This window comes from Nyctereutes procyonoides, unplaced genomic scaffold (assembly GCF_905146905.1).
Source record: "Nyctereutes procyonoides isolate TBG_1078 unplaced genomic scaffold, NYPRO_anot_genome, whole genome shotgun sequence".
NCBI lineage: Eukaryota > Metazoa > Chordata > Mammalia > Carnivora > Canidae > Nyctereutes > Nyctereutes procyonoides.
The window spans coordinates 67,906,408-67,934,260 of record NW_026575052.1 but is presented as its reverse complement, the minus strand read 5'-3'; the positions used below and the strand labels follow the sequence as shown (position 1 = coordinate 67,934,260).

The following is a 27,853-nucleotide window of genomic DNA, read 5'->3' as shown; positions in this document are numbered from 1 at the left end:
GAGGTTTAGTTTAGCACCTGCCTTCGGCCCAGGGAGTGATCCTGGAGACCCGGGATCAAGTCCCACATCAGGCTTCTGCATGGGGCCTGCTTCTCCCTCTGCCTGTGTCTCTGCCTCTCTCTCTGTCTCTCATGAATAAATAAAATATTTTTTTTTAAAGTGTGCTACGTGCATTGCATTTTAAATAATTGACTATGAAGTATGTATATTACAAGAAGGTATGCAGAATATAATGAACACCTGTGTATCCTCCACTCAGCTTCAGAAATCAAATACTTCCAATATGATTGCGGCCCAGTATGAGTCTCCTTCTCTACTCAAATTTCTTCCTTACCTCAAAGTAACCACCATCTGAAGATGACATTTATCATCTTTATTCATTTTGTTACTTGTATTATATAGGCATGCATCCCTATGTAATGTATAATTTTGTATGTTTTACACTGCATTAAAGTGGTGCTTGCTATATTCCTTTGCCACTTGCTTGTTTTGCTTAACATTATATGTGGGATGCATCCATGCACGTGGTCTTAGTTCATTCAACTTCACTACTGTCAGGATTAATTTAAGTGGACCTACATTGCTAGTGCCATGGACACCTGATAGAAGCAAAAGCTAATTCCCTCTGGAGAGATGCACCTTAAGTCAGGCTTCACTGGATCTCAGAGATTAAAATCCAAAATTCCAAAACAAAAACAATAAGCAGCAGAACTAGACCCTCAGAAGTTTGAATAATACAGATATAGGATATAAATGAATCTTTAAAATCTTAACTCTATTAAATAATAAATTATAAAATATGAAAAAGATGATTCACTGATGAATTTTAAAAATGGGAGATTAGGCAGCAAGAATTCTGGAAAGCTGGTGCTGGCAACGGTCTAGTTTAGCATGTCTGCAAACAAAATAAGTGTGCTTAAAATATGATGCACTGAAAATTAATAAAAATAAAGCCAGAAGGCTCAAACATCTTACCTCTGAAAAATCATTCCTTTCTGCTTTTCGCACTGTGGACTCTGCCATCCAGTTCTTCAGCACATACCTCAGATTAACAGCTTAAGAGGGAAAAGTGTTTTGGAACGATGAATTACTAAATCCGTTTGGGCCATATGAAATTATCCCTCAAATTAGACACGCTTTAAGAACTTTGCTGGGAGGCACAAATGAGAAAAAAAAAGACCGGCATCAATCAATTTTGATTGTTTATAAACTATGTACACTGTCTATTATCTTATGGTTCAGAAAAGATTTTATTTATTCATGAGACACAGAGAGAAGCAGAGACATAGGCAGAGGGAAAAGCAGGCTCCCTGTGGGGAGCCCAATGTGGGACTCGATCCCAAGAACCCAGGATCATGACCTGAGCCGAAGGGAGATGCTCAACCACTGAGTCACCCAGGTGACCCAGAAAACACTTTTTGAATGTTATGAGCAATACTATTTGCTTTTTCTCTTCAGTGTTTCATCATTACTTTGGTCTTTTCACCATGTTCGGTTCACTAAGCACTTTCTAAAGCGTGAAGAGAGTAGTGAATGCATCTGAATCGGCCTAAGTGGAGGTGGAGGGAGAGAAGTTGCTGCTTTTAACAACTTTAAGCTCAGAATAAAAGCCGGCTTACTAGGACTGCTTAATGTTAATGCTGCCAAGAGAAGAGCAACCATGAAGGCCAAATGCAGGCAAAACTCTTTATAAATTTATATTTTGATGCAACCATGTATTTTGGCATTTTATTTTTTTTTAAATATATTTTTTTAATTTTTATTTATTTATGATAGTCACACAGAATGAGAGAGAGAGAGGCAGAGACACAGGCAGAAGGAGAAGTAGGCTCCATGCACCGGGAGCCCGACGTGGGATTCGATCCCGGGTCTCCAGGATCGCGCCCTGGGCCAAAGACAGGCGCTAAACCGCTGCGCCACCCAGGGATCCCGTATTTTGGCATTTTAAAAGTATTATAATAGGGCATTTGGGTGACTCAGTGGTTGAGTCTGCTTTTGGCTCACATCGTTGTGATCCTAGGGTCCTAGGATGGAGACCTGCATCGGGCTCCCTGCAGGGAGTCTGTTTCTCCCTCTGCCTATGTCTCTGCCTCTCTCTCTGTGTCTCTCATGAATAAATAAAAAAAATCTTTAAAAAAAAAGAAACCTGGCAATGAAATACTGTTAAAACATACTGGAAATTTCAGCTACAAGCCGAAGTGCTTTGGACCAAGTTATAAATATACAAAGTACTTTGAAATCAGAAAATTACAGATCTGTTTTTAGGACTCTTTGAGGAGTTATCAAATTCTGTACATTTCTATCTAGTTGGGAGTTTTCTGTTCCTGGGTTATTTCTTTTGGCAATAAAATTTTAAGCAGTATATTAATGAGGATTATGTCCACCCACAAATCCTGCCAGAGTTCCATGTAATGTGGGAATCCCAGATCCACTAGAGTGTTGACTATTTATGGTCAGGACTCAAATTTATCTTTGTAGTTTCAGCTTTAAACAATGTGACTGCACCGAAAAAGGGCCTATAATAAAGGCTTCGTATATGTTTCTGAATAAGCAAATCTAGTTCTGGAAAGATTTAAGACTATGTTTTACTGAGTACATCATAATATAAATGAAGCATGTCATTGTGATCACCCTATTGGAAAAGATTAATGTATCAGAAAGTCAGCAGACTTGATGGCCATAAAACACTGAACACTTCAAATATTAAATGCAGCTAATCTTTCATAGGCTGACAGTGAAACTGGAAAATGGTAGTTCTATTTATCATTTATATAAGTCAAAAATAAATCTCATTCTTATTGTTAGCTATTAAAATAAGAGAAAATTTATTTCAAATATATACATCTTCCATTGTTCCTTCTGTCTCTCTCTCTTTTTTTTTTTTTTAAATGTTCAGGAGGAAGAATGAAGAAGCAAATTTTTCTTTTACTGTATTATTTACAAAGGGTCAGGTCTGAAATATCTATTTGGGGCCACAATTTAAATTTATACTATCACCTTGATGGAGAGCACTTTCACCTTGATTCCCAAATGACCTTGCTTAATTTCTATGGAGAGTCCTCACCACACAAAGGAAATATCTCTGACTTGCAATCACACTAGCATTCTGTGTTCATTTCCAAAGGAGATAAGTTTGTGTTGAGCCAGTCCCAGTCTGGGCCAATTCATCCTCCATGATCAGTGGCATGCCATTTGCAAGGTGGTAGATGGGGAGGCCTGTGAACAAGGCCCAGGGTTGTATTTTCCAATGAGGCTCAAGCCCAAGATTTGAGCTCTAAAACCCTAAGGATACACGTAAAGATTCTTCTGAGCACGTGCCACAAATTCACTACTGGGCACAAAGAAAACAGAATTTCACTGATGCATTTTCAGAATTATAATCAAGTTTGTTCTATTGCAGATACAACTGTTTTAGGGCTTTTAAAAATATCCCCCTAGCAATATAAACCCAATCGTATAAGGCTGGAACTATAGTGGCTGTCTTCAGTGCACAGTTTGACAGTTATCAAAGGCATTTATTAAAATTTTAGCATGATCTTGGGCTGGGTGGGCACAGTGTGACATAGAAGAGAAGTGATCAATGGCCTCTGGTGGCTTAGGATCACAGAGTTATTTGGAGGCTTAAAAATAATAAATTTTACAGTTTTAAAAAAATTCTCATCTTTGATGTTCCCATTGCTTGCAACTTGGAGCACTTACAAAAAAAATTTTTTTTGAAGCATATCTTCCCCTGGAATGCCTGGCTGGTTCAGCTGGTAGAGCATGTGACTCTTGATCATAGGCTCATGACTTCAAGCCCTACATTGGGTGTAGAGCCTACTTTAAAAAAACAAACAAAAAGGCAGCCCCTATGGCTCAGTGGTTTAGCACCACATTCGGTCTAGGGCATGATCCTGGAGACCCGGGATCGAGTCCCACATCTGGCTCCCTGCATGGAGCCTGCTTCTCCCTCTGCCTGTGTCTCTGCCTCTCTCTCTCTCTCTCTCTCTCTCTCTCTCTGTGTCTCTCATAAATAAATAAAGTCTTTGTAAACAAACAAAAAACTTCCCCTAATCTACGATTTTTTAAAATGTTTTGAAACAATATGTAACAGCAATATATTTTTAGTCTTTTGGTTTCTACAAAACATAGTCATCCCAGTCTTCCCAACAAAGATATTTAATGTACACTATACTAGTATAACAGCTGATGCTTACTGAGCCCTTATCATGTGCCAACTACTATCTCCCTGCATTTGTGCAATAATCCATGATGTAAATGCATTTTATAGATGAGGAAACAAAAGAGAGGTCAAATGGATAGAAATGTTTTAAAACTGGACTGTCATGATGGTAGTGTTTTTAGTTTAAAAAAAAATCACTGTACACTTGAATTAATGAACTTTGTTATGTAAATTACACCTCAATAAAGCCACTAAAGAAATATATATACACACCAAAAAGAGAAAAAGGAAGGAATCAAATGACCTGCTTAATAACATCTAGGAAATAAATATTTGAACCAGAGCCCAGGCACAGCTGGTCCAACTCCAGAGGCCATGCTGTACTGTCCCATTAAGAAAAAGAAATTCAGGTCAAGAGCATACACAGAAATGAAGACCCTGTAAGGGAAATGATGATTCAGACTTCACTAGCTCTCTATACAAGTCCTAAGTAAGTCAGGAATATTCAAGGACTTAGGGTCTTCAGTCTGAACTTCTTTGGTCTTGTTAGAATCTACACTGCAAACAAATAACTAACTTTCATTTTTTTTCTTCTCCAAATCAAGTAGGAAGTCACATGGTAAGATGAAATCGATATAGAAATGATTTGTTTTTAGAACTGTCATTTACTGGATGTGTGTGATGGCCCATACACTGTAACAAGATACCTTACATATATTATTGCTCATCATTACAATTGCTGCAAAATATCCCCATTTCACAACAGAAGGGCCTTGAAACTGAGTCACATATCTTTCAGATCATACAACTAAAAGGTGGCAAGATGAGATTCACCTTCCAGATCCCCAAAGTCACGTTCGTTCTTTCCATCATAACCCAAACTACCTTGTCTCTCCACCATCTTTTAAGACTGTATTACTTTAACATCAGTATGCAAACTTATTAAAAGCAGAACTATCATATTCTCTTAAAGATAATTTTAGAAAAGCTCATGACACTTCAACTTAAGTAAAATATACTCAAGTAGAATTATTCTCATTAAAAACAAAAAACAAAACAACAACCTTTAATTCCTTCAAGTAATTACTTCTGACTTTCAAAAAAATGTTGCTTTTATGTGATAATCCTTAACATTGAAAAAATCAAAAGGTTTATTTACTCACTTGTCATTCTTTTTATTCTTTCAGAATCCGAATCATTCATGTTACTAACAAAGAATAAAACAAAGTACAAAATTAACCACTATTTCATCTCTTTTTTTCAAAAGATTGGAAATGATTTCACAATACCAATATTGAGGGAAAATTTTCAAAAATTATATTGAAACAGTGTCTGAAAGGAAGATAGAAAATACTGATTTTGATTAAATAATATATAGAATACCACCTTTAGTCATTTTAGCTAAACCCAAACCTTTTATTTTTACCAATTATAAAAATAGTTTTGTCTAAAAAAAGAAAATCTAAGTTGTCTGATACCTTTCCTTATCTTAAACATAGTTTTCTGAAAATCAACTTTTTCTTGATTAATCATGGTCATCTTTATAAACATCCCTCAGGGGCAATTCAACTGGGAAGGGCTATTTCTTCCTGTGGTTTTCCTGTCTCTCCTTTCAGAAGCCACTACCTATAAAGTCTTTACTTGCAAGTTTGTTGTAACAACTAGTAGGCATGGCTAGAAGCCTGAGGAGCTCTCCAGAGCTTCAGGGCATGAACTCTCCAGGGCACCTGAGGAAACAGTGTTATCAGAGTTGAAGTGAACAGGTGTGGTGTTTGCCAAGGAAGCCTCAGCAGGTGCAAAGGACCCCACAGTAAAAAGCAAAATCTGGAAAATTAAGGGAAGAGAGGCTAGATTGGTTGTCTCTGCTAAAGCAATACATTTTTTTATTTTATTATTTTTTATTTTTTAATAATAAATTTATTTTTTTATTGGTGTTCAATTTGCCAACATACAGAATAACACCCAGTGCTCATCCCGTCAAGTGCCCCGCTCAGTGCCCGCCACCCAGTCACCCCCACCCCGGCCCTCCTCCCCTTCCACTACCCCTAGTTCGTTTCCCAGAGTTAGGAGTCTTCCATGTTCTGTCTCCCTTTCTGATATTTCCTACCCATTTCTTCTCCCTTTCCCTCTATTCCCTTTCACTATTATTTATATTCCCCAAATGAATGAGACCATATAATGTTTGTCCTCCGATTGACTTATTTCACTCAGCATAATACCCTCTAGTTCCATCCACGTCGAAGCAAATGGTGGGTATTTGTCATTTCTAATGGCTGAGTAATATTCCATTGTATACATAAACCACATCTTCTTTATCCAGTCATCTTTCGATGGACACCGAGGCTCTTTCCACAGTTTGGCTATTGTGAACATTGCTGCTAGAAACATCGGGGTGCAGGTGTCCCGGCGTTTCATTGCATCTGTATCTTTGGGGTAAATCCCCAACAGTGCAATTGCTGGGTTGTAGGGCAGATCTATTTTTAACTCTTTGAGGAACCTCCACACAGTTTTCCAGAGTGACTGCACCAGTTCACATTCCCACCAACAGTGTAAGAGGGTTCCCCTTTCTCCACATCCTCTCCAACATTTGTGGTTTCCTGCCTTGTTAATTTTCCCCATTCTCACTGCTGTGAGGTGGTATCTCATTGTGGTTTTGATTTGTATTTCCCTGATGACAAGTGATGCAGAGCATTTTCTCATGTGCATGTTGGCCATGTCTATGTCTTCCTCTGTGAGATTTCTCTTCATGTCTTTTGCCCATTTCATGATTGGATTGTTTCTTTGGTGTTGAGTTTAACAAGTTCTTTATAGAACTTGGAAACTAGCCCCTTATCTGATACGTCATTTGCAAATATCTTCTCCCATTCTGTAGGTTTTTGAGTTTTGTTGACTGCATCCTCTGCTGTGCAAAAGCTTCTTATTTTGATGAAGTCCCAATAGTTCATTTTTGCTTTTGTTTCTTCTGCCTTCGTGGATGTATCTTGCAAGAAGTTACTGTGGCCGAGTTCAAAAAGGGTGTTGTCTGTGTTCTCCTCTAGGATTTTGATGGAATTACATTCTTTTTTTTGGAAGTGGTTAGATCATCTTACCTCTTCAGCCTCAAAAGGTACTGCGACACCCAGGCAGGAAAAAACTTGTGCTTTGAAATCATCTTCAGTGCCCAGAATTGCTAAATTAAAATGCAGTAATAGGCTGCTTATTATATTAATATTAGTGCTATTTAACTTCGTTACTTTAAATTATATTCTTTAATAATAACTTGTAATATCCAGATTTTTAAGGCATGCTATTTCAAGTAAAAGTAGTACCAAAAAAGAACAATAATTTTCTTTTTTACATACATATATTAAATATATATTTTTATATCAACTCTAAAATTCTAATTCATGGAAATTCACATAATGGCATGATTTAAGATTAACAAAGTCCTTATAAGATCACACATGAATACTTAAATTATCCAAAAGCCTTCCTTTGGGCAGCCCTGGTGGCTCAGCGGTTTAGCGCCGCCTTCGGCCCATGGCATGATCCTGGAGACCCAGGATCGAGTCCCATATCTGGCTCGCTGCCTGGAGCCTGCTTCTCCTTCTGCCTGTGTCTCTGCCTCTCTCTCTCTCTCCCTGTGTCTCTCATGAATAAATAAAAATAAAATCTTTAAAAAAAAAAAACAAAAGCCTTCCTTTAAATAATGTACGATTTGCTTTAAAAAAAACTTAATTTAAAAAAAAACTTAATTTGTAACTGCATTTTGTTTAATCATCTATTTAATTCATTCAACAAATATTTATGGAATGTCAACTTTATGATGGGAACTATGTTAGGTGGGAAGGATATAAAAATTAATAAGACATGATCCCAGCCTAAGGAAAGTGTGTAAACAAATAATTCAATGTCATCTTAGAAGTGTTATAGAAATGTACATAAAAGGCTAAGCAGTTAGCTCAGCCTGAAAGAGAGTTGAAAAGCTCTCATGTCCAAAAGACACAAAACTACTGAAATAATTAAAAGTATAATGATCTCTTCCCACTTAAATTGTCCCAAATCTTAGAAACTTAAATATTTATACCTGTTAATAACTTGAACAAGTCACTTTAACTTTATTTTTCCTCCAGTTTATTCCGCTACTGCAATGATGACACCTGGACTCAAATGACATAGGACCTTAATTCCTTATTACATAACCCATGGTGACTGGCTAGGTGGAGGGACAGAGGGAGGAAATGTTTACCCTTTGCATTCTCCCTGGACTCCCATTTGTAGTTTAGTCAAGATGAAGTGATCTATGGTGGGAGCAGGAGCTACTGTGCTTGAGAATTAGGAGGCCCAGAGAGGGCTTCCTCAGTGCTCAAGGCATTCTCTAACATGAAATTCTATAAACTAAGCGCTCCATAGCATGGAAATGACTTTAGAAGGGGCCTCACCAGGCATGAGTTAGCATGGGAATTGAATCCTACTGTTTTTCTATTGACAGAAAATAAATTGAAAGCTAAGAAAAATTTACTTTTATTACTATATTGAGCTACTGATAGAGAAAGGTTTACGTGAATTTGATGCAGATATTACAGGGGTTAAGAACATGGACTCTTGAGAAAGCTGCCAGCGTTGGAATCCCACCAGACATTAACTAATTATGTCACCGGGCACTGGTTACATAACCTCTCCATGGCTCAGTTTCTTTATCAGTAAAATAGAGATAATAGTAGTACCCACTCATGTCATGGCACAGATTATACATATAAAATTCTTAGGATAGTGCCTGGAACATAATAAGCACTCAATAAATATTAGCTATTATTTTTGTTATTATTTTTACATATTTTGTGAAGCATTTACTATAATGCTTGTCCCAGAGTAAGCTCCCAATAATAGTGGGTTCTCAGGGCACCTGGGCTCAGTTGGTTAAGTGTCTACCTTCGGCTCAGATCCTGATCCCAAAGTCCTGGGATCAAGCCCCACATTGGGCTCCCTGCTTAGCAGGGAGCCTGCTTCTCTCACTCCCTCTACCCTCCCCGCCCCCATTTGTGCTCTCTCTCTCAAATAAATAAATAAAATCTTTAAAAAACAATAATAGCAGGTTTTCTTTTTTTTTAATAGCAGGTTTTCAATAAGTGCTTTTTGAAAAAATGCATTTCTGAAGCTATAAAAAGATAACATCAACTAGGTAGAGAATGTCATGAAATATAATGAAGAGATTGAAATTTTTTTAAAAGGCTGAATTTTATTCTCAAAAATAATATAAACAATGATTACAATATAAAATACTTAAACCTGTTCAAAATTGAGTCACTTGTGCTAAGGCCACATCACCAAGCCGAAACTTAATATCTAACCTAATTGTAGTTTCAACCTCCCCCAAGAATATAATCTTAACCGGTCAATCAGAAATTTCCTGGTCAGCAGTAGTGAGGTAAGCCACCTGATAAACACTTTCTTACCCCCCTCCCAAAAAACATGATGTAATCTGCTCTTTCCTTGTCCCTGTCCTCTTTTGCCTATAAGAGCCTCCCACTAAAAAAAAAAAAAAAAAAAAAAAAAAAAAAAGCCTCCCATTTTGTGCAACATCTCAGAGCTCCTCTCTATTTGCTAGATGGGATGCCCCACAATTCATGAATCACTGAATAAAGCCGACTGAATCTTCACATTTATTCAGCTGAATTTTAATTTTTGATAGACCTTAGAAATAGATTTGTCTCTAAAAATCTGTAATAAGTAAGAGTCTTCTGGTAATATCCATAATATTCCATAAATGCAATGTATTTATGTTGAAATAAAAAGGCAACACATACTTTTAAAACTGAATTAAATGCCACCACTTTAGAAACACTTTGGCAGTTTCTTTTTTTTTAATTTATTTTTATTTATTTATGATAGACATAGAGAGAGAGAGAGAGAGAGAGAGAGGCAGAGACACAGGCAGAGGGAGAGGATAGAAGCAGGCACCATGCCGGGAGCCCGACGCAGGACTTGATCCCAGGACTCCAGGATCGCGCCCTGGGCCAAAGGCAGGCGCGAAACCGCTGAGCCACCCAGGGGTCCCCTGTTTCTTAAAGAATCAAGCACACATTTACTAAACAATACAGCAATTCCACTCCTAGTATCTATCCAACAGAAATAAAAACATATGTTCACCCAAAAACTTGTAGGTGAGTGTTCAGAGCAGTATTTATTCACTATAGCCAAGAAGTGGAGATGACCCGAATGTCCATCAACTGGTAAATGGATTAGCAAAAGATGGTATATCCATACAGTGGAGTACCAAACAGTGACAAAGAGGAAAGAACCACTGAGACAGGTAATAACATGGATGAACCTCAAAACTCGGCTAATGAAGAAGCCAAGTGCAAATGACCACATATTGTATGATTCCATTTATAGGAAATGTCTAGAAAGTGAAAACCTTGAGACATAAAGTAAATTAGTAGCTACTTCGGGCTAGGAGTGGAAACAGGGATTAACTGCAAATAGGCACAAAGGATCTTTTTTTTAGGGTGATGGAATTGTTCCAGAATCAAATAGTTGTGATAAATGCACTGATCTGTAAATTATAAAAAATCATTGAATTATATGCTTAAGGCCAGTGAAATTTTATGGCATGTAAATTATGCCTCAATATATCCCTTAAAGAAAATTTAATTAAGAGAATACCAAATGTCAAAAATTACTACCTGGGGAATGCTGAGCTCCTCTAACTGGCTTTGAGTAATCTCACTGAGCTGCCGAAATGTCATTGTAAAATCAGCTTCTGTCTTTTCCATGAGCTAAGGAAAATAATTATATTTATCAATTTCAATTCTTCAAGAATATGCTGATTAATAATTAAAATGTTAGTCAAGAAAAAAAAGATAAAATGACAAACTCACATGTAATAGAACTGCAATTAAATCATCATCATCCTTCCTTTCCCCAAGTAACCCCAGTTTGGCTTTGAACAATTCTCTAAATCTGAAAGAGAAGTGTCAGTTCAGTTCAACTCTCACTATTTTGCGAACTGTCCTCAAATCAATCAGGATCTTTCAATATCTCTATTCAAAAGGACAAACCTTGTATAATAAAGAAAAGGATACCCCTCAAGAATCCGAGTGGCTCTACGGGGGGGGGGGGGGGGGGGGAAGGAAGGACAGTTAAATCTTGATTTCAAATTAACATTCTTGAATTACACTTTACAAGAACAAAAGTGAACCTTTTCACATATTAAATATAAATATAGTCATATTTATCAATCTTGGTTCACATATTTCATAAAAATGTAAAGATTAAAGCATTCTTAACCTTAAACTTATCTTTAAACTAAGTTTCTATTTCTTAGTATTCTTTAATATATTTTAAATCATACAAAAGCTCAAATCATTCTGAAGCTCCACACCCTTTACCTTACTAACCTCATCCCTTGTAAGTCTTCTCCTTGCTCATTCTGAGGCAGCCAGAGGATGCTTCTTGCTTTTCCTTAAATTCCCCACACACAACTGCTCCAGGCCTTTGCACAGGCTGGTCCCGTGCCTGGAACACTCTTCCCCCAGGTATCTATGCGGCTTGCTCCTGTGATTTCTTCAAGCCTTTGCTTGAGTGATCACCCTTTTAAAACTGCAAACCCTTCCCTCCCTTTATTCCCTATCTTCTGCTTTATTCTTCTTCATTGTATGTATCTCCTTCTAATAAGCTATGTAACTTATTTATTCTGTTTGACTGTCTATCCCACCAGAATAAGCACCACAAGGGCACAATTATTGTGCTGTTTGATTCATTGCTATCCCCTTAGCACTTAGAGCAGTGTCTGGCACATACTGAGCACTTCAATAAACATTTGTTGAATGAATAAATGAACTCTGCAGGGCAAAAGTGATACTAAATTAATGGAGACAAGAATGACTACTTGATAAATATTGTTTATATTGCTTTGATTTTTTAACTATGATGTATTACCAATGTATTTTAAAATTACATTAAATTAGTTAAGGAAACCATATATGGAATATAAAACTTTAATGTTTATTGTAGTAACTCTTTTTGCTACCTGGGGTTAATGAAATCACTATATGCTTTGCCTTCCACTTGTTGTTCTGGAAATGGTCAGTGGCGGTGGAGAATACAGTAGTTTCCACATCAACAAAGGGGGTGATGATAAATGAACTGCCCACATCATAAAAAGATAAGGAAAGTGGGGAGTGGGAACTGATACATAAAATAAAGGATGATGTAAGATAGGAATAAAAGAAATGAATTGTTACAATAAATGTGAACAGCCTACATACTTCTATTAAGACAGAAACCATCACATTGAGTTAAAACCTGGCTGTAGGTACTGTTTGCTCTTATAAGACACAAACCTTTTTTTTTTAAGATTTTATTTATTTATTCATGAGAGACACAGAGACAGAGGGAGGGGCAGGTTCCATGCAGGGAGCCCGACATGGGACTTGATCCTGGAACTCTAGGATGACACCCTGGGCCAAAGGCGGCACTAAACTGCTGGGCCACCCGGGCTGCCCAAGAAACATACTTTAAAACAAAGTGATTAAGTCAATCGGAGAAAGACAAACATTATATGGTCTCATTCATTCGGGGAATATAAAAAATAGTGAAAGGGATTCAAGGGGAAAAGAGAGAAAATGAGTGGGAAATATTAGTGAGGGTGACAGCACATGAGAGACTCCTAACTCTGAGAAACGAACAACGGGTAGTGGAAAGGGAGGTGGGCAGGGGGTTGGGGTGACTGGGTGATGGGCACTGAGGGGGGCACTTGATGGGATGAGCACTGGGTGCTGTACTATATGTTGGCAAATTGAACTCCGATAAAAAAATATACAAAAAATAAATTTAAAAAAACAAAGTGATAAAAATGGTAAAAAACTGCAATTGCTATCAAAGTACCATTGACATTTTTTCACAGAGCTAGCACAAATAATCTTAAAATTTGTATGGAACTGTATGGAAGACTTTGAATAGCCAGAGGAATGTTGAAAAAGAAAGCCAAAGCTGGTGGCATCACAAGCTAGACTTCAAGCTCTGTTACAAAGCTGTGATCATCAAGACAACGTGGTACTGGCACAAATACAGACACATAGATCAATGGGACAGAATAGAGAACCCAGAAATGGATCCTCAACTCTATGGTCAACTCATCTTCAACAACCAGGAAAGAATACCCAAAGGGAAAAAGGCAGTCTCTTCAACAAATGGTGCTGGGAAAATCAGACAGCCACATGTAGAATGAAACTGGAACATTTTTTTACACCGTACACAAAAATAGACTCAAAATGGATGAAAGACCTAAGTGTGAGACAGGAATCCATCAAAATCCTAGAGAACACAGGCAGCAACCTCTGTCACCTCAGCTGCAGCAACTTCTTACTAGACACATCTCCAAAGGCAAGGGGAACCTCCTGGAAATTCCTCAGGAAGTTAAAAACAAAGCTACCCTACAACCTAGCAACTGCATTACGAGGTATTTACCCCAAAGATACAAATGTAGTGATCCAAAGGGGCACCTGCACCCCAATGTTTATAGCAGAGATGTCCATAATAGCCAAACTATAGAAAGAAATCCAGATGTCCATTGACAGACGAATGGATAAAGAAGCTGTGGTGTGTACATATATATACATACAACGGAATATGACTCAGCCATCTGAAAGGATGAAATCTTACCATTTATGTTGATGTGTTGGAACTGGAGGGTACTATGCTGAGCAAAATAAATCAATCAGAGAAAAACAATCATCATATGGTTTCACTCATATGTGGAATATAAGAAATAGCACAGAGGATCATAGGGGAAGGGAGGGAAAATGGAATGGGAAGAAATCAGAGAGGGAGACAAACCATGAGAGACTCTTAACAATGGGAAAGAAACCGAGGGTTACTGGAGGGGAGGTGGGTGGGAGGATAGGGTAACTGGGTGATGGGCATTAAGGAGGGCACATGATGTGATGAGCACTGGGTGTTATATGCAACTGACAAATTACTGAACTCTACCTCTGAAACTAAAGATGTACTATATCTTGGCTAATTGAATTTAAATTTTTTTAAAAGAAAGCTAAGGGACGCCTGGGTGGCTCAGTGGCTGAGTGCCTGCCTTCAGCCCAGGGCGTGATCCTGGAATCCCGGATCGAGTCCTACATCGGGCTCCCTGCATGGAGCCTGTTTCTCTCTCTCTGCCTATGTCTCTGCCCCTCTCTCTCTCTCTCTGTGTGTCTCTCATGAATAAATAAATAAATAAAAATCTTAAAAAAAAAAAAGAAAGCTAAAAAACAAAGTGAGACTCAAGGCAAATCCAACAAAAAGAAAACATGAATGGCAATATTAGTATCAGATAAATTGAAATTTGGAATTAAAAGGATAAATCAAGATCTCATGTTAGGCTAAAAGGCACATTTTTTTTTTATTTTAGGGAAACAAGTAAAAACCTGTATGTACCAATAATACAATAGCAAAATATGTAAATTTAAAACAATTAGAAAAAATTACTTAGTAAAAATACAATTAAAGTGGGAGATTTTAATATACATCTCTTATGAATAAAATTTATCAAATAGATTAAAAAAATAGAGTCATAAACATCTTGAATAATACACTCAATACACTCAATTTGATATAGTAAAACCTCTGTCTATGGAGTATACATTCTTTTGTATTAACCATACCGAAACATGCACAAAATTCATTATCTTGGGGCCATAAAGAAACCTTAACACATTTTAAATAGATTTTGCCAAACACATATAAAAATATGTGGATAAAATAAGTCTAAAAATTAGATATTAGGAAAAACAGTGATAAATAACCCTTAGATCAAAGAAGAAATAAACTAAAATTTCACAACACTTAGAAAGCAATAAATAGGGAAACACTTTATCCTGATAACTATGGGAAAAAGGCAAACTGTACTAGAGAAAAATGTACAGTTTGAAATGCCTTCATTATTAAAGACTAAACAATAAGATGGCTTTTAAAATGTTAGCTTCTGGTTTTTTCAAAAAATGATCATTATACAAATATATTTTCACACAGATTTAAGTAGTGGATTTAGAATTTACTCACAGTTGCTTTTGCCTAGGATCCAGTAATGGGTTTAAAGCTTGCAACAACTTGTTTAAATTAAACATCCCAATATTGGCCTGATTTCCTATTTTACATCTTCTTTCATCATCAGATGTGTTTGGGACAAAATCTGTTTAAAACAAAAAATACTAGCATTTTATCATGGGGATGATTATAATAAATAGCCTCTCCCTAAGTTTATATTTAAACTTAATAAATTTATATTCATTAGATATATTTATATTTATTAAATTTTTCTGACATTAAACATTAAACTCAAAAGTCACAAAAACGCTTACTATTTATACATATGAAATTATTTTAAAATATGAATTATTTGCCTACTAGAGGAATACAATTCCAACATGTAAGAATTTTCAGGTGATCATACATGAACTTCAAATTTCACTTCAGGTGGCACATCCTCCACAAAGCCTGGTAAGATCCCTTCTTATAAGTATTGGGTTACTATGACCTCCATTTTGTAAGTTGGTAAGGTGAGAAGTTAAATAACTTGCCACTGAGGCCCAGATGCCAGAAGTTACACCTGCATCTGTCTCACACATATCTCCTACCACCTTCCCTGTCATCTCTAATATGTAATTCCATAAGGGTAGAGACCACAAAAGACTCATTTTTGTATCCCTATAGCATCTAGAACATTGAGCACCACAAAAAAAAAAAAATACCATTTTATGAGTCAACCTAATTCTTCTACTACCACACCACTGTATTAGCTGTACAATTTATCTGAAATAACCCTGTGATAATTTCTTAGTGAAATAAAATACATGTGTGTATACACACACGTATTTACACATAAAGCACACATACCTGGGTTATAGGCTTCCATAAAACCAAATGGGCCATAGTCAATTGTAATGGATAACAAACTGAAGTTATCAGTATTACAAACACCTGAAACCACAACAAAAAGATTTCAAAACCATGGTAATAAAATAATAAAGCATTTTTAAATGTATAAAATTATCCAGAATAGGAAAGGTAATTGAAATGCATTTGTTTTAGAAATGACACAAAATTAGACTATCAATTGAAAGTTTCACTGGTGATGTCAAATAGCATAATACACATTAAAACTATATCTTTTAACCAAATTTAGCCTTTTGTTTTAGACCCCACCCCCACAAAGATTTCAAATACTACAGGAACAAAAGTCCCAAGAAAGAAATTTTCCTCTTACTTATCCTCAATTTCTTGCCTTTGTTTTAAAAATAAATGTTGCTTGGAATAGAAGTGAAACTGGTAAAGGTAAAAGATTAACTCATTTTCAAAGGTTGGGAAAGGGGGAAAACATGGATATGCACTCTGGTTACAGTCATCAGCTGCAGACCACTGGCAGAGTGGAGAGGGAGTGTATCGTCCTTCCTCCACACCCTAGGCAAGGGCACTATGGCTGGCAACAGGAGTGTGGGGTAGGAGGAAGCCAGGGAATGGATATGCCAGCATAATACAGGATATTTGGCCACTGTGTCCAATATAGGGTTTTAACCTTTTTCAGAGCATGATGGCCCTGCATATCAAAATGTTAAATGTACAGACTCTCTAACCCAGCCATTCCACTTTAGGGGTTTGTCCTCAAAAAATCACCTTCAAGAATACAAAGATATAGTTGCCTGGTAGTCACTTGGTATAGTTCATCATAGCAAAAACTCTAAAACACCTACCCTACTCTCCCAACCCTAACCCACCCCAAGAGAGATATGCGGAGGATGCCTGTGATAAGGGACGCGGATTTCAAAAAGTTTTACAATAACCATTTTATGAGTCAACCTAATTCTTTCTACCACCACACCACTGTATTAGCTGTACAATTTATCTGAAATAACCCTGTGATAATTTCTTAGTGAAATAAAATACATGTGTGGGATCTCCTTTTCATATTTATCTAGAGACACTGGTACATACGATTTGTTTTCCATAGGAAGGAAAAACAAATTCCTTCCTATGCAACTTCACACTCTAAACGGCTTCAAACATACAAGCCAGCCCTGCTTTTTTCACAGGAGGTATATGAATATCATCCCAAAAAAAGTCCAAAAGGATTGATATGAAATGGTTAATAATGATTACCCTGGGGAATGGAATTCACACTCACTTCTGTATACTTTCAATTCTTTACCATAAGCATTCAGTGCTTTTATGATTAAAATTTTAGGGACTGCCTGGGTGGCTCAGCAGTTGAGCATCTGCCTTTGGCCCAGGGCATGATCCTGGGGTCCCAGGATCGAGTCTCACATCGGGCTCCCTGTGTGGAGCCTGCTTCTCTCTCTGCCTGTGTCTCTGTCCCTCTCCTGTGTCTCTCATGAATATATAAATAAAATCTAAAAAAAAAAAAAAAAAAAGATTTTAAAAACAGCTTTAAAGAGTTCTAAATATGTAGCCACAAGGTGGCTTTACAGGCTAGGGCACCTGGGTGGCTCAGTCGGTTAAGTGTCCAACTCTTTTTTTTTTTTAAACATTTATTTATTTATTCATGAGAGACACAGAGAGAGAGAGAGAGAGGCAGAGACACAGGCAGAGGGAGAAGCAGGCTCCCCACAGGGAGCCCAATGTGGGACTCTATCCTGGGTCCTGGGATCAGGCCCCAAGCCAAACGCAGATGCTCAACTGCTGAGCCACCCACATCCCATGTGTCCAACTCTTGATTTCAGCTCAGGTCAAGATCTTTGGATCCTAAGATGGAGCCCAGCATTTGGTGGTGGTCCTCTGGTACAGCACTCAGCAGGGGAGTCTGCTTCTCCCTGCAGCTCTTCTTCTGCCCCCTCACTCATGCATTCTCTCTCTCTCTCAAATACATAAATAAATAAATAATTTTTTTAAAGAAAACTTTACAGGTAATAACATCCTCCTCGATTTGAGGATGCTTATTCTATTTTGTGCATACTGTTCCATTCAAAACCATTTTAAACACAAGAACATTTTTTTCTCTGCTGCTAAAAACAAATTCATACACCGTAAAAGTTTAAGAAGCTCATCAGCGGGAATATTTTGAAGTACAAGAAAGAAGTCTTCTGCTTCAACAAATTAACTCTACTTTCCCATCAGAAAAATGAAACATCAGTAGATGACTTACCATGAGCAAAACCAACAGACATCCACAAGGCAATGAGTTGTGCCGTCTCTGATACCACAACAGAGAAAAAGTCCTAAAATAAAATTCAGAAATTTTTCAGATTTTCAGGAATGTGTACTGTTTTAGGATCTTCTGATAAGTCACAAGGAGAACATGGAAAGAATTCAGAGTGCTAAAGGTTGACTAAAGGAATGGAAATTAGCAGGGGTAAGAAAAAAAATGGAAGAATGTGGAATTAGTCATCGAGAAATAATATATAAAGTCTCAGACACAGTATTATGGCCAGGCTTTTTCCACTTCCAATAAGAACAGGAAAAGCATGAGCACTGAGTATTATACTATCTGTCTGCAAATTGAATTAAAAAAAAAAAAAAACAAGAGCATTAGAATTCAGCACAAGGGAGTTAAGTGTAAGCAAAGTAAGTTCTTAACCTTTAAACTGAGTCACCAAGAAAAATAATAGAATTCCCTTCTCTAGCTGCTAAGAGAATGAAAGAGGGTTACAAAGACCAAATCATTTCCATGAGAATAGGAAATCACATTTTTCTGTCATGTATTGTGTTTTAGAACTACTTAGAAATATCGATATATCTCATGTGTGAGAAACAATACATAAGACCAAGTTACAAAACATATGTGCAAAACATAACATCTAGAGTTTGGATGTGGTAACACCTGTTCTTTTTCTCTGAATACCTCTCAAACAAAACAACGTTCTTATCTGTGTCTTGTTTATGAAGTGGTTCACCTTCTCCTCTGACAAAACGTTCAAAGTGCTCTACATCATCTTTCCTACTTTTAGTTAAGCTCTAAGTTATAACTGTTGATATTGGCAGGCAATGAGAGAAACCGAGTACTGTCCTTTCTCTTTAAAAACTTACCACGTATCTGTTAGGTACTGTGACCTTTACGGAGGGGAAATGCTCCTGTATGATGAAGTCTAATAATGTCCTGGAGAGAGAGGACAGGGCATCAGTGTTCCCCAGTATCAAATCATCCCAATCTGCCCTTGACATTCAGGAATCTGTTATATTCAAGCTTAAACTTTTTAAAATTAAACCAAGATTTTACTCTCAAAACAGCCATAGAGAAATACTTCCTCAAAACCAGTCAAAACTGGAAATGTGTTTATGGGGCACCTGAGTGGCTCAGTTGGTTAAGCATCTGCCTTCAGCTCAGATTATGATCAGGGTCCCAGGATCAAGGCCTGAGTCAGGCTCCCTGCTTAGCAGAGAGTCTGCTTCTCCCTCTGCCCCTCCCCTGCCTGTGCTCTCTTTTTCTTTCTCTAATAAATAAATAATTTTTTTAAAAAACTGGAAATGTCTTTCTAAGACAGTATTAGATTCCATCATGTTATATTACAAACGCAGATTAGTTCAATAAATACCCAGTGTGTACCTACTGTACATACTGTACACCATGCCAGGTGCAGGCACAGGGGGAAAATATGCCAATACCCAGACTCAGAGGACCCACGCCTCAGGGAACACAGAGCCCATCGGGGAGAAGAGCACACGAAGAAGTAATGACATTACAGTGTGACACATGCAATAATAAAACTATATAAAAGATATAAAGATAACAGAGCAGGAAACAATTATTTATGTCTGCAGGGTTACATAAGGCTTCACAAATGGGGGTGGCAAAAAAATTGGCCAATGTTTGAAAATAGGGTATTTAAGGTGTCTGTGTATCATATTTTTTATTTCCTATTTTAACTGATTAGTCAACTAACTAGTAGTGTTTAATGCATTGGATGAGAAAGAATCCAGAAGAAAATTGGACCTTGTGGATATGACTTGGGAATTACTGAAAGACAGTCAAAAACAAAAGGAATGGATTAATGTTTGTGTATATGTATTTTTTTCTAATCATTTAATAATTTATTATGTGAGTAACTGTTTATATGTCAAGAACTGTTTCAGGCATTTGGGAAACAAACAGGAATATACATGTGGCTATGCGAGCCAACAGAGACATTTTTCAGGACGAGGTGGTCACTAATATATATCAAATGCCAGAGAGATAAGTGAACAATAATGGAAGTATTACCAGTATGACATTGATGGAAAAATGTCAGTGACACTGTGAATCCAAGCAGAAGTGACCCAAAAAACAAATGAGAAGTTAGAAATAATGCCCAGTGAGTGTAGATGACTCTCTCAACAAGTGAGATGACCATGAGCTCAGTAAACACTTGCCAAAGTAAGAGACTCAGAGGCTCTGACCAGTGTGAAGACTTCTCTGCTCTGCTTATTGCCTTCCCTCATGTCTTTTCTCATGTCTATGCCTCATGGACCAGGTATCTGGATTTATTATGCTGATAACTACAATACAGGATCCACATTCCAAACAATCCTAGTTTGTCTAAGGAAATTTGTATGACTTTTTAAAACTATCTTAACAAGGGAACCCCTGGGTGGTGCAGCGGTTTGGTGCCTGCCTTTGGCCCAGGGCGCGATCCTGAAGACCCGGGATCGAGTCCCACGTCGGGCTCCCGGTGCATGGAGCCTGCTTCTCCCTCTGCCTGTGTCTCTGCCTCTCTCTCTCTCTCTCTCTCTGTGCTCGGTGTGACTATCATAAATAAAAAAATAAAAAATAAATAAAATAAATAAATAAAAAATAAAACTATCTTAACAAAAGGAAGCAGAATTCCTCTTAAAGGAGGAAATGTTTTTTGTCTGAAGACATATCTTGCTAAGCCTGCTTGAGAAAGTTGGAATTTCTAAGTATAGACAGGGCAGGCACCTAGACATCAGAAAATGCTGGAAGCTGTACTGCATGATGCAAGGGGAAGAATTAATTGCTTTTGCTCTTTTGAAGCAATCCTCTGTCCTCTCAACAGGAAGATCTTCAGTAAGATATACTCTAATCTTAAATGCTTTGTGTAAATTTTGCCTGTTTGTTTGTTTGGTTTTGTCTGAAGACATGTCTTTTTGAAGGTGCTAAGTTCCAAGTCTGGGTCAACCCTGAGCAAAATAGGCATCTCACGCGTGTCAAAACTGGAGTCTAGGGAAGAAAAGACATGAGAGAGAACACACACTCTGGGAATCCCAAAAGTTGGATGGAGATCTTTGGGCTTGTGCAGACTGTGGGCTTGGGGGTTTGAATCACTTCCATCCAGGGCTATGAATAGCACAGATGCCCTCAGTGTTGAAACTGGGTTGCATACTAGATTAAAAATTCCTTGAGAAAAGGGTCTACTGGGTCTTATACTTCTTTTAGCCTCTGAGAAAGCCCACATATAGCAAGTATTAAAAAGATTTATTAATTGAAATATTTGGTTTTATTTGTAAGAAAACTCAAAATACTTTAGCTTCACAGCAAATATGTATTTTTAATAGTCTTCTGTCATTTAAAAAAAAAGTCATTTTCTAACCTTAGTAAATCCCATTCACCATACTGAGCCAAAATTTCTAACGATCCAATTCTAAACCATGATTTTGCAACACGCAGCACTACTGCACCTGAAAAACACACATTTTAGCATAAGTTATTTTAAACTATGCATATATGGCATAATATGCTTCTCTGAAAATTTAAATGATTTAGTAAAAAAAAAAAAAAACAGTAACTGAATTTATCAGAAAAGTGACAAATTTATACCCTAGAAAGGATCAAGGATTTTTTCCCTCTATTTCTTTAAGCCTTGAATCAGTTAGGATGTCGGGAACCATAACACTTTCAGAAATACCACAGCTCCAATCTCAGTAAAGGCTGCTCACCTAAACATTAGGCTCCAAATGTGGGATTCCCACTGTCTTCTCTGCTGTGACCTTTTCCTTGTACCTCATCCTGGAATAGGAATCAGTGAATGATTTCCATGGCATAGTCCCTGCAAGGGCCTTCTATTGGTATAACTAACTGAAAATTAACCTCAATAAATAAAGTTTTGTATACATTTTAACTTATGCATACACTGAAGAAATAAAGTGAGTCTATGTATTTTTGTGTTAGTACTTGTACCCTCTATTGCCGCCATTAGTCATATAGTTAGTAAATAGAACTGCATGATTCTTTTCTCCAAGGAATGCTGTACTTAGGTGTGTTTAGATGTCAAGATGAAGTCTATTCCAGGCAACAAAGCCTCCGGCTCAGTTGGTGTTGTGCTTTGATACAATACCACACTCACTGCTACCCCTGAGCCTCTGTGCTATTCCCTGCTCCACATGCCCAGCACACTGCTTCTTTTTTTCCCACTGAAATCCTTCCTAATCTCAAAGATAAGTAACCCTGAACGCCTTTAAGCATGAATATCTTAGGGAGATTTTTTTTTTAATGAAAATCTTGTCAAAACATATTAGGTGCTAAGCATAAAGAATATAACATTCACACTCAGTAAATCACTGTGAATAACAGGAAAAATCCTGCTGTGTCACACAGTGATGTGCACAGGCCCCAAAAAAACATGTGCAGCTATCAGCAGCCTTCAACAACTCTGCTTTCTAAGGTGTTGAATAAGTTTATTATTAGGGCCCCTGGCTTGCTTAGTCGGTAGAGCATGTAACTCTTGATGTCGGGGGAGTGAGTGCAAGCCCCACATTGTTGTAGAGCTTACTCTGAATAAATGAATGAATGAATATAAATAAAACATTTATTTTTTAATTTTTTTATTTTTATTTTTTAAAAAACGTATACTGTTGATTTTCAAGTCTCTTCTCTCCCCAGAGATTCAGGGTTAAGTTTCTCTCATTTTTTCTCTTTGCTGCTCTACAGCACACTTCTCACCCCTTCCTAATTTTTTATTTCTGGCCTACTAATGGCTGAGGAAAAAGTTAACTGAACCGATTGGAAGTAAGCATGAAGTAAGAGCAGTCAGGCTCTGAGGAAAGATCTGAGGAGTCTCTCCTCAGAAAAAAGTATATGATCTTTCGTGTCCTGGCTTTGTAACATTTTGCTGGCTGTCCATAAACATTTTTGTTCACTTCCCAGATTCCTGCTGTTTGAAACCAAAGAGCTGATGATGTGAAGAAAGGATGTTCTGTGATAATATCCTAATGCTGCAATTACATCTTGAAAAATGACATGGGTCATTTTTTAATAAGACTGCAAAGAGGTGCAGGATCTGTTATTCTTTTGGGACTTAGCCTAATTTTATGTAAGTATTCTAGAAATTTTATTACCTCGTTCTTTCGTAATGTTTCCATTGTAGAACTGATCTCTCCATACCTCATCATCACTCACAATTAGACTGAAACATAAGAGAATCCAATAATTAAAGTTATACGTTAACTGCTAGCAAGCTACCAAGAAGTCCCTAAAACCCTAAGAAACAATGAAAGTCATGCTACCAGAGATTTATCTGCTCAATGTACTGACACATGCCTGCAGATACCATGATGCAGTCCTGAAAGTTAGCTTTCAGGAAAAAGGAATTACCTTGAAGCTCTGCTAGTTGGAATTCCAAGAGAGTGCATAGCCTCGCTGCATAAAAATTCTCTCACTGAGGAACGAAGTACAGCTCTGCCATCACCATTTCTAGGGCAAATAAGAGAAAAAAGCTTTTCAGGTATAGTTAAGAGACAACATCAATTTTTATTTAGATGACTCTAAAAAAAATATCAAACTGTACTGGGAGTATGGGGCCTTTTAATTGGAGCTCCCACTTTTCACCCTGCCTTCAACAACAACAAAGAAATCTAAGTTAGAAGATTCATGTTAATATTTACCAGAAACGTTATTATACTAGGAAACATGTGGTACCTGTTCATGTAAATTCCAATAAGGTGGGTTCTTCCGTCCCCGAGCTGATCTGCCCATATCCCAAACTAAAGGAGACAAAGGAAAATTATTCGTGCTTATTAACCTTTGAAGCTTTCATAGTAATTTTATAGCCAAAGTTATTTTGTCCAAATTGAGAATGGGGTGTTGCATTTTTAGGATTATAATAATCAACATCTTGAACAAAGGTGAAAATAATATTCAATCAATAAGACGTAAGTGAAATTGATTTTAAAAATATAAATTGGAGACACATAATTAACTTCATCATCTTACAGCTGAGCTCAAGTTTGTTAGGTGTAGAATACTTAGAACTGACCTACTGATCTATTTAATTCTGGAATACGAACTAGGAACAATATATTCATAGAAAATTTACCGATAGTACATGTATGCAATGTAAAATCAAGAACATACTTGTACCCGAGAAAATTGCTTTTGAACTTACAGTCAACTGTTTCCAACTTTTTCTGTTTGTGGTTGCCCAACTTCCAGTTATGCCACTTACTAGATATGTAAATTTGAGTTACTTAATCCCACTGAGACGGACCTTTCATTTCTGTAAAATAGGATAACCCTTGCCAGGTTGTTGTAAGAATAAATGCTAACACATGCTTTGTACTACATCTAACATATGTAAGTGCTTGTAAGATGGTAATAATTATCATTCCTGGCAGTGATTTGCTTAGACATTACTCCATTTTCCAGATGCATGTTACTTCCACAGAAGACTTCCCAGACTTTCTGGGACTAGGAGGGTGGTTCTGTGAATTCCCAAACTCCTATCGACCCCATCACAACCCTGATGTAATCAGAATTCATTTCTTTATCTATCCTCTACCCTAGAGTATTAGCAATCTGAGCAAAGAGGACAGGTGTCTTTCACCATTTTAACTCCTGGCACATAAAAGTAGTTCTATAAACAGGTGTGGAATATTTAAACTATGTTTATAGTTCTGATAGAAAAACATGAATTTGAGAAAAATCTACCCAGTATTTTAATTTTTTATTTTAACCAGAAACAGACTACTATTAATTTTAGCTATGTAATAACCCTTAAGACCACAAATCTGAGAGGTGCTCTCAGGATACTCTGGAAATTTCTAAAGTCAACAATACATTAGATATATCCCACACTGTGAAAAAGAAGAAGAAAGAATGGTGAATCCAGAGCCAGGACGGAAGTCAGGGGAAACAAGAAGGTAGTTCTCTATTAATAAAAATTGTTTACTAGGACACCTGGGTGGCTTAGTGCTTGAGCATCTGCCTTAGCTCAGGTTGTGATCCCGGGGTCCAGGGATCCCCGTGGGGAGCCTGCCTCTCCCTCTGCCTGTCTCTCTGGGTCTTTCATGAATAAATAAATATAATCGTTTAAAAAATAAAAAATAAAAATCATTTACTCTTCAAAATGGCAAAGCCATCCTTATAAATATTTATAATTTCAAATCAGAAGCAAGAGATGAAATGTGAAATTGATAAAAATGTAATCTATACTACAAAAAAACTACAAAAAAAAACGCAGCTTAATAAAACTCTGCAGGCTTAAGGTCTGCATTTGTACTTTAACAGTACACGTAAGTACTGGTACAAAACACTAATCAATTTAACCTATATGGGGAATGACTTTTTGAACTATGGAATCCCTATATTTGGGAGCTAGGAAAAAAATAAAATAAAATAAAATAAAATAAGGATCATCTAGTCCAGAAGTTTCTAAATTGAAAAAACATAGTTCAGCAAAATGTTAGTAATTATTCCTTAAAAACAAAGCCCAACAAAACCCTACAGTCGAGTATGTTTGAAAAAAAGGGTGTTAAATAAAATTAAGTGGATTTCTTTGCCTCAGCACTTCTCACAACTCCTGGAATGGACTTGGTCAACCCTTGCACATTAAAGATCAAGATGCTGAGGTTCAAGGTTGTCATACAGATGACTCCTGAGGTCTTTTTCAGTTCTAATCATCTATGTCACTTCTCTTCTCAGCTTATGTTAGCTTAGCTTCTATGACATTTTTGCTTCTTAGGACAAAATTTAATTGTTTAGAATTCAGTTTTGCCTAAGAATAGGAAATCCACAAAAACTGTTAATCTTTCAGGGCACCTATGTTTGAATCTCTTCTGTCAATAAATGCTCTTACCACAGTTAACTTGACAATTCACTGATCATTTATCTAAAAACATCAAGAAAAAAAAATAAAAACATCAAGAGATGTTTTCAGGCAGTACTATGAATCAAGACATGGTATACATATATACGTAGTATTATGTACCTAATCTCTCCTTGGCTGTAAAACCATGATAATGTTTTAAACAGTGTCATCACTATGGAAAGAAAAGGTCTTGAAGTATAGTTAACTCCCCAACATCAAAATAACTTTGAAAATGCTTTCTTTTTTTTAAAAATTTTTTTTATTTTTTTTATTTTTATTTTTTGAAAATGCTTTCGATTACACACTTACTCCATTTTTGTTCATCAATATTGGTTGTTTCATTCATATAAGTACAGTCAAAAAGACCCAAGCTGTTCCTAGCCTTTGCACAAGAGGAGTCTGTTCTTTGGCAGCTACTTGCACAGCTCAATGGTTTTAACTTCCGAAGACACACACTTGGCTTAGTTGGGTCAAAAGAACTACTTGCTAGGGGCAGCCCCGGTGGTGCAGCGGTTTAGTGCTGCCTGCAGCCCAGGGCGTGATCCTGCTGATCCTGGATCGAGTCCCATGTCGGGCTCTCTGCATGGAGCCTGCTTCTACCTCTGCCTGTGTCTCTGCCTCTCATTCTCTCTGTGTCTCTATAAATAAATAAATAAATAATCTTAAAAAAAAAAAACTACTTGCTATTCTGCATGTTCTCATGGTAGGTTATTGTTCATCAAAGAAAGCTTCACAAATTTCATCTGCTTTCCTACTTGGCCTTGCCATACTACATCTTTTTAAGAGTGAGCGGTTTCGTTTTAATCGGGGAAAATGATCTCTAAATGAAAATAGCCTGCTAGAATTATGTAGTGCTGTATCTGCCAACTGTGAGCTTGGCCAGAAATGTAAATCCTTGTTATCTGCTTCCCTATCTGTGAAAAGGGCAAATGATAAAATCTAAGTGGTAGGATTACTGTAAATACAAGTGTTTATTACTAGACTTTACCATGGCAAAGTCTACCTGTTGAGTAACGTACAAACCTGGATCAAGCCACAGATGGGTACTAACCATCTTCATTTGCAAAGCACCTGACTTTTACTTTCACATAATATTCTTCGGGATTAGAAAAAAAATAGGCTTATCCTAATAAACTTTATGCTTTTACAGTAAAAAAAAACAAACACACGCCACTTTGAAGATATAAAAATAACGCGCTCAGCTACAGGAGCGGTGCTTTCCCTTTTTTTAAGTCCAAAAGAAGTCAAAAGTCTTAATGACTGTGGTTGCCTACTTGTCGGTCTATTTCCTGGTAACACTGCATGTTTTGAGGACGGATGAAGTATCCTTCCCGTATCCAACACCTACACTTTCACTGGCCCTGTTTGTGTACATGTTGAATCATTAATGACGCCAAGGATTTCTCCCATAAATACCCTTTTTCATTACCCGGAGAAGAGCGGATCTGGCTGTAGAATCACGGCAAGGTCTGAGCCGCACCAGGTCCCAACCCTGTACCTGTCCAACGTTACCAACCACCACACAAGCCCACGCAGCTAAGTGCCCCCGCGCCCGGGGCTCCCACCTAAGAGCAAGGCCGCCACGCGGCGCCGCGATACCCCGCGGAGGTTTTCAGAGGACCGAGCCCCGAGGTCGAGAGCCCCGAGGTCGGGAGCCCCGAGGTCGAGAGCCCCGAGGTCGAGAGCC

General features: G+C 37.3%; 1 protein-coding gene across 2 annotated transcripts; it reads right to left on the bottom strand.

Annotated features, from left to right (window-relative positions):
* Positions 1-1,034: 1,034 nt before the first annotated feature.
* Positions 1,035-27,853, bottom strand: LOC129513430 (protein adenylyltransferase SelO-like). 2 transcript variants are annotated; one of them, XM_055331361.1, is made up of 13 exons: positions 27,732-27,853; positions 24,000-24,064; positions 23,676-23,774; positions 23,420-23,487; positions 21,676-21,763; positions 19,178-19,247; positions 18,297-18,369; positions 16,034-16,117; positions 15,200-15,329; positions 11,023-11,104; positions 10,828-10,920; positions 5,326-5,369; positions 1,035-1,150 (listed from the first exon to the last, which is right to left on the bottom strand). In XM_055331361.1, exons 2-12 carry the CDS (start codon positions 24,005-24,007, stop codon positions 5,367-5,369), a joined length of 798 nt encoding a protein of 265 aa, XP_055187336.1. In that variant the 5' UTR covers positions 24,008-24,064; positions 27,732-27,853; the 3' UTR covers positions 1,035-1,150; positions 5,326-5,366. The 2 variants fall into 2 exon arrangements, with proteins under 2 accessions (XP_055187336.1, XP_055187335.1); XM_055331360.1 differs by lacking the exons at positions 1,035-1,150; positions 5,326-5,369; positions 27,732-27,853 and adding an exon at positions 7,232-7,331 and having other exon boundaries at positions 24,000-24,358.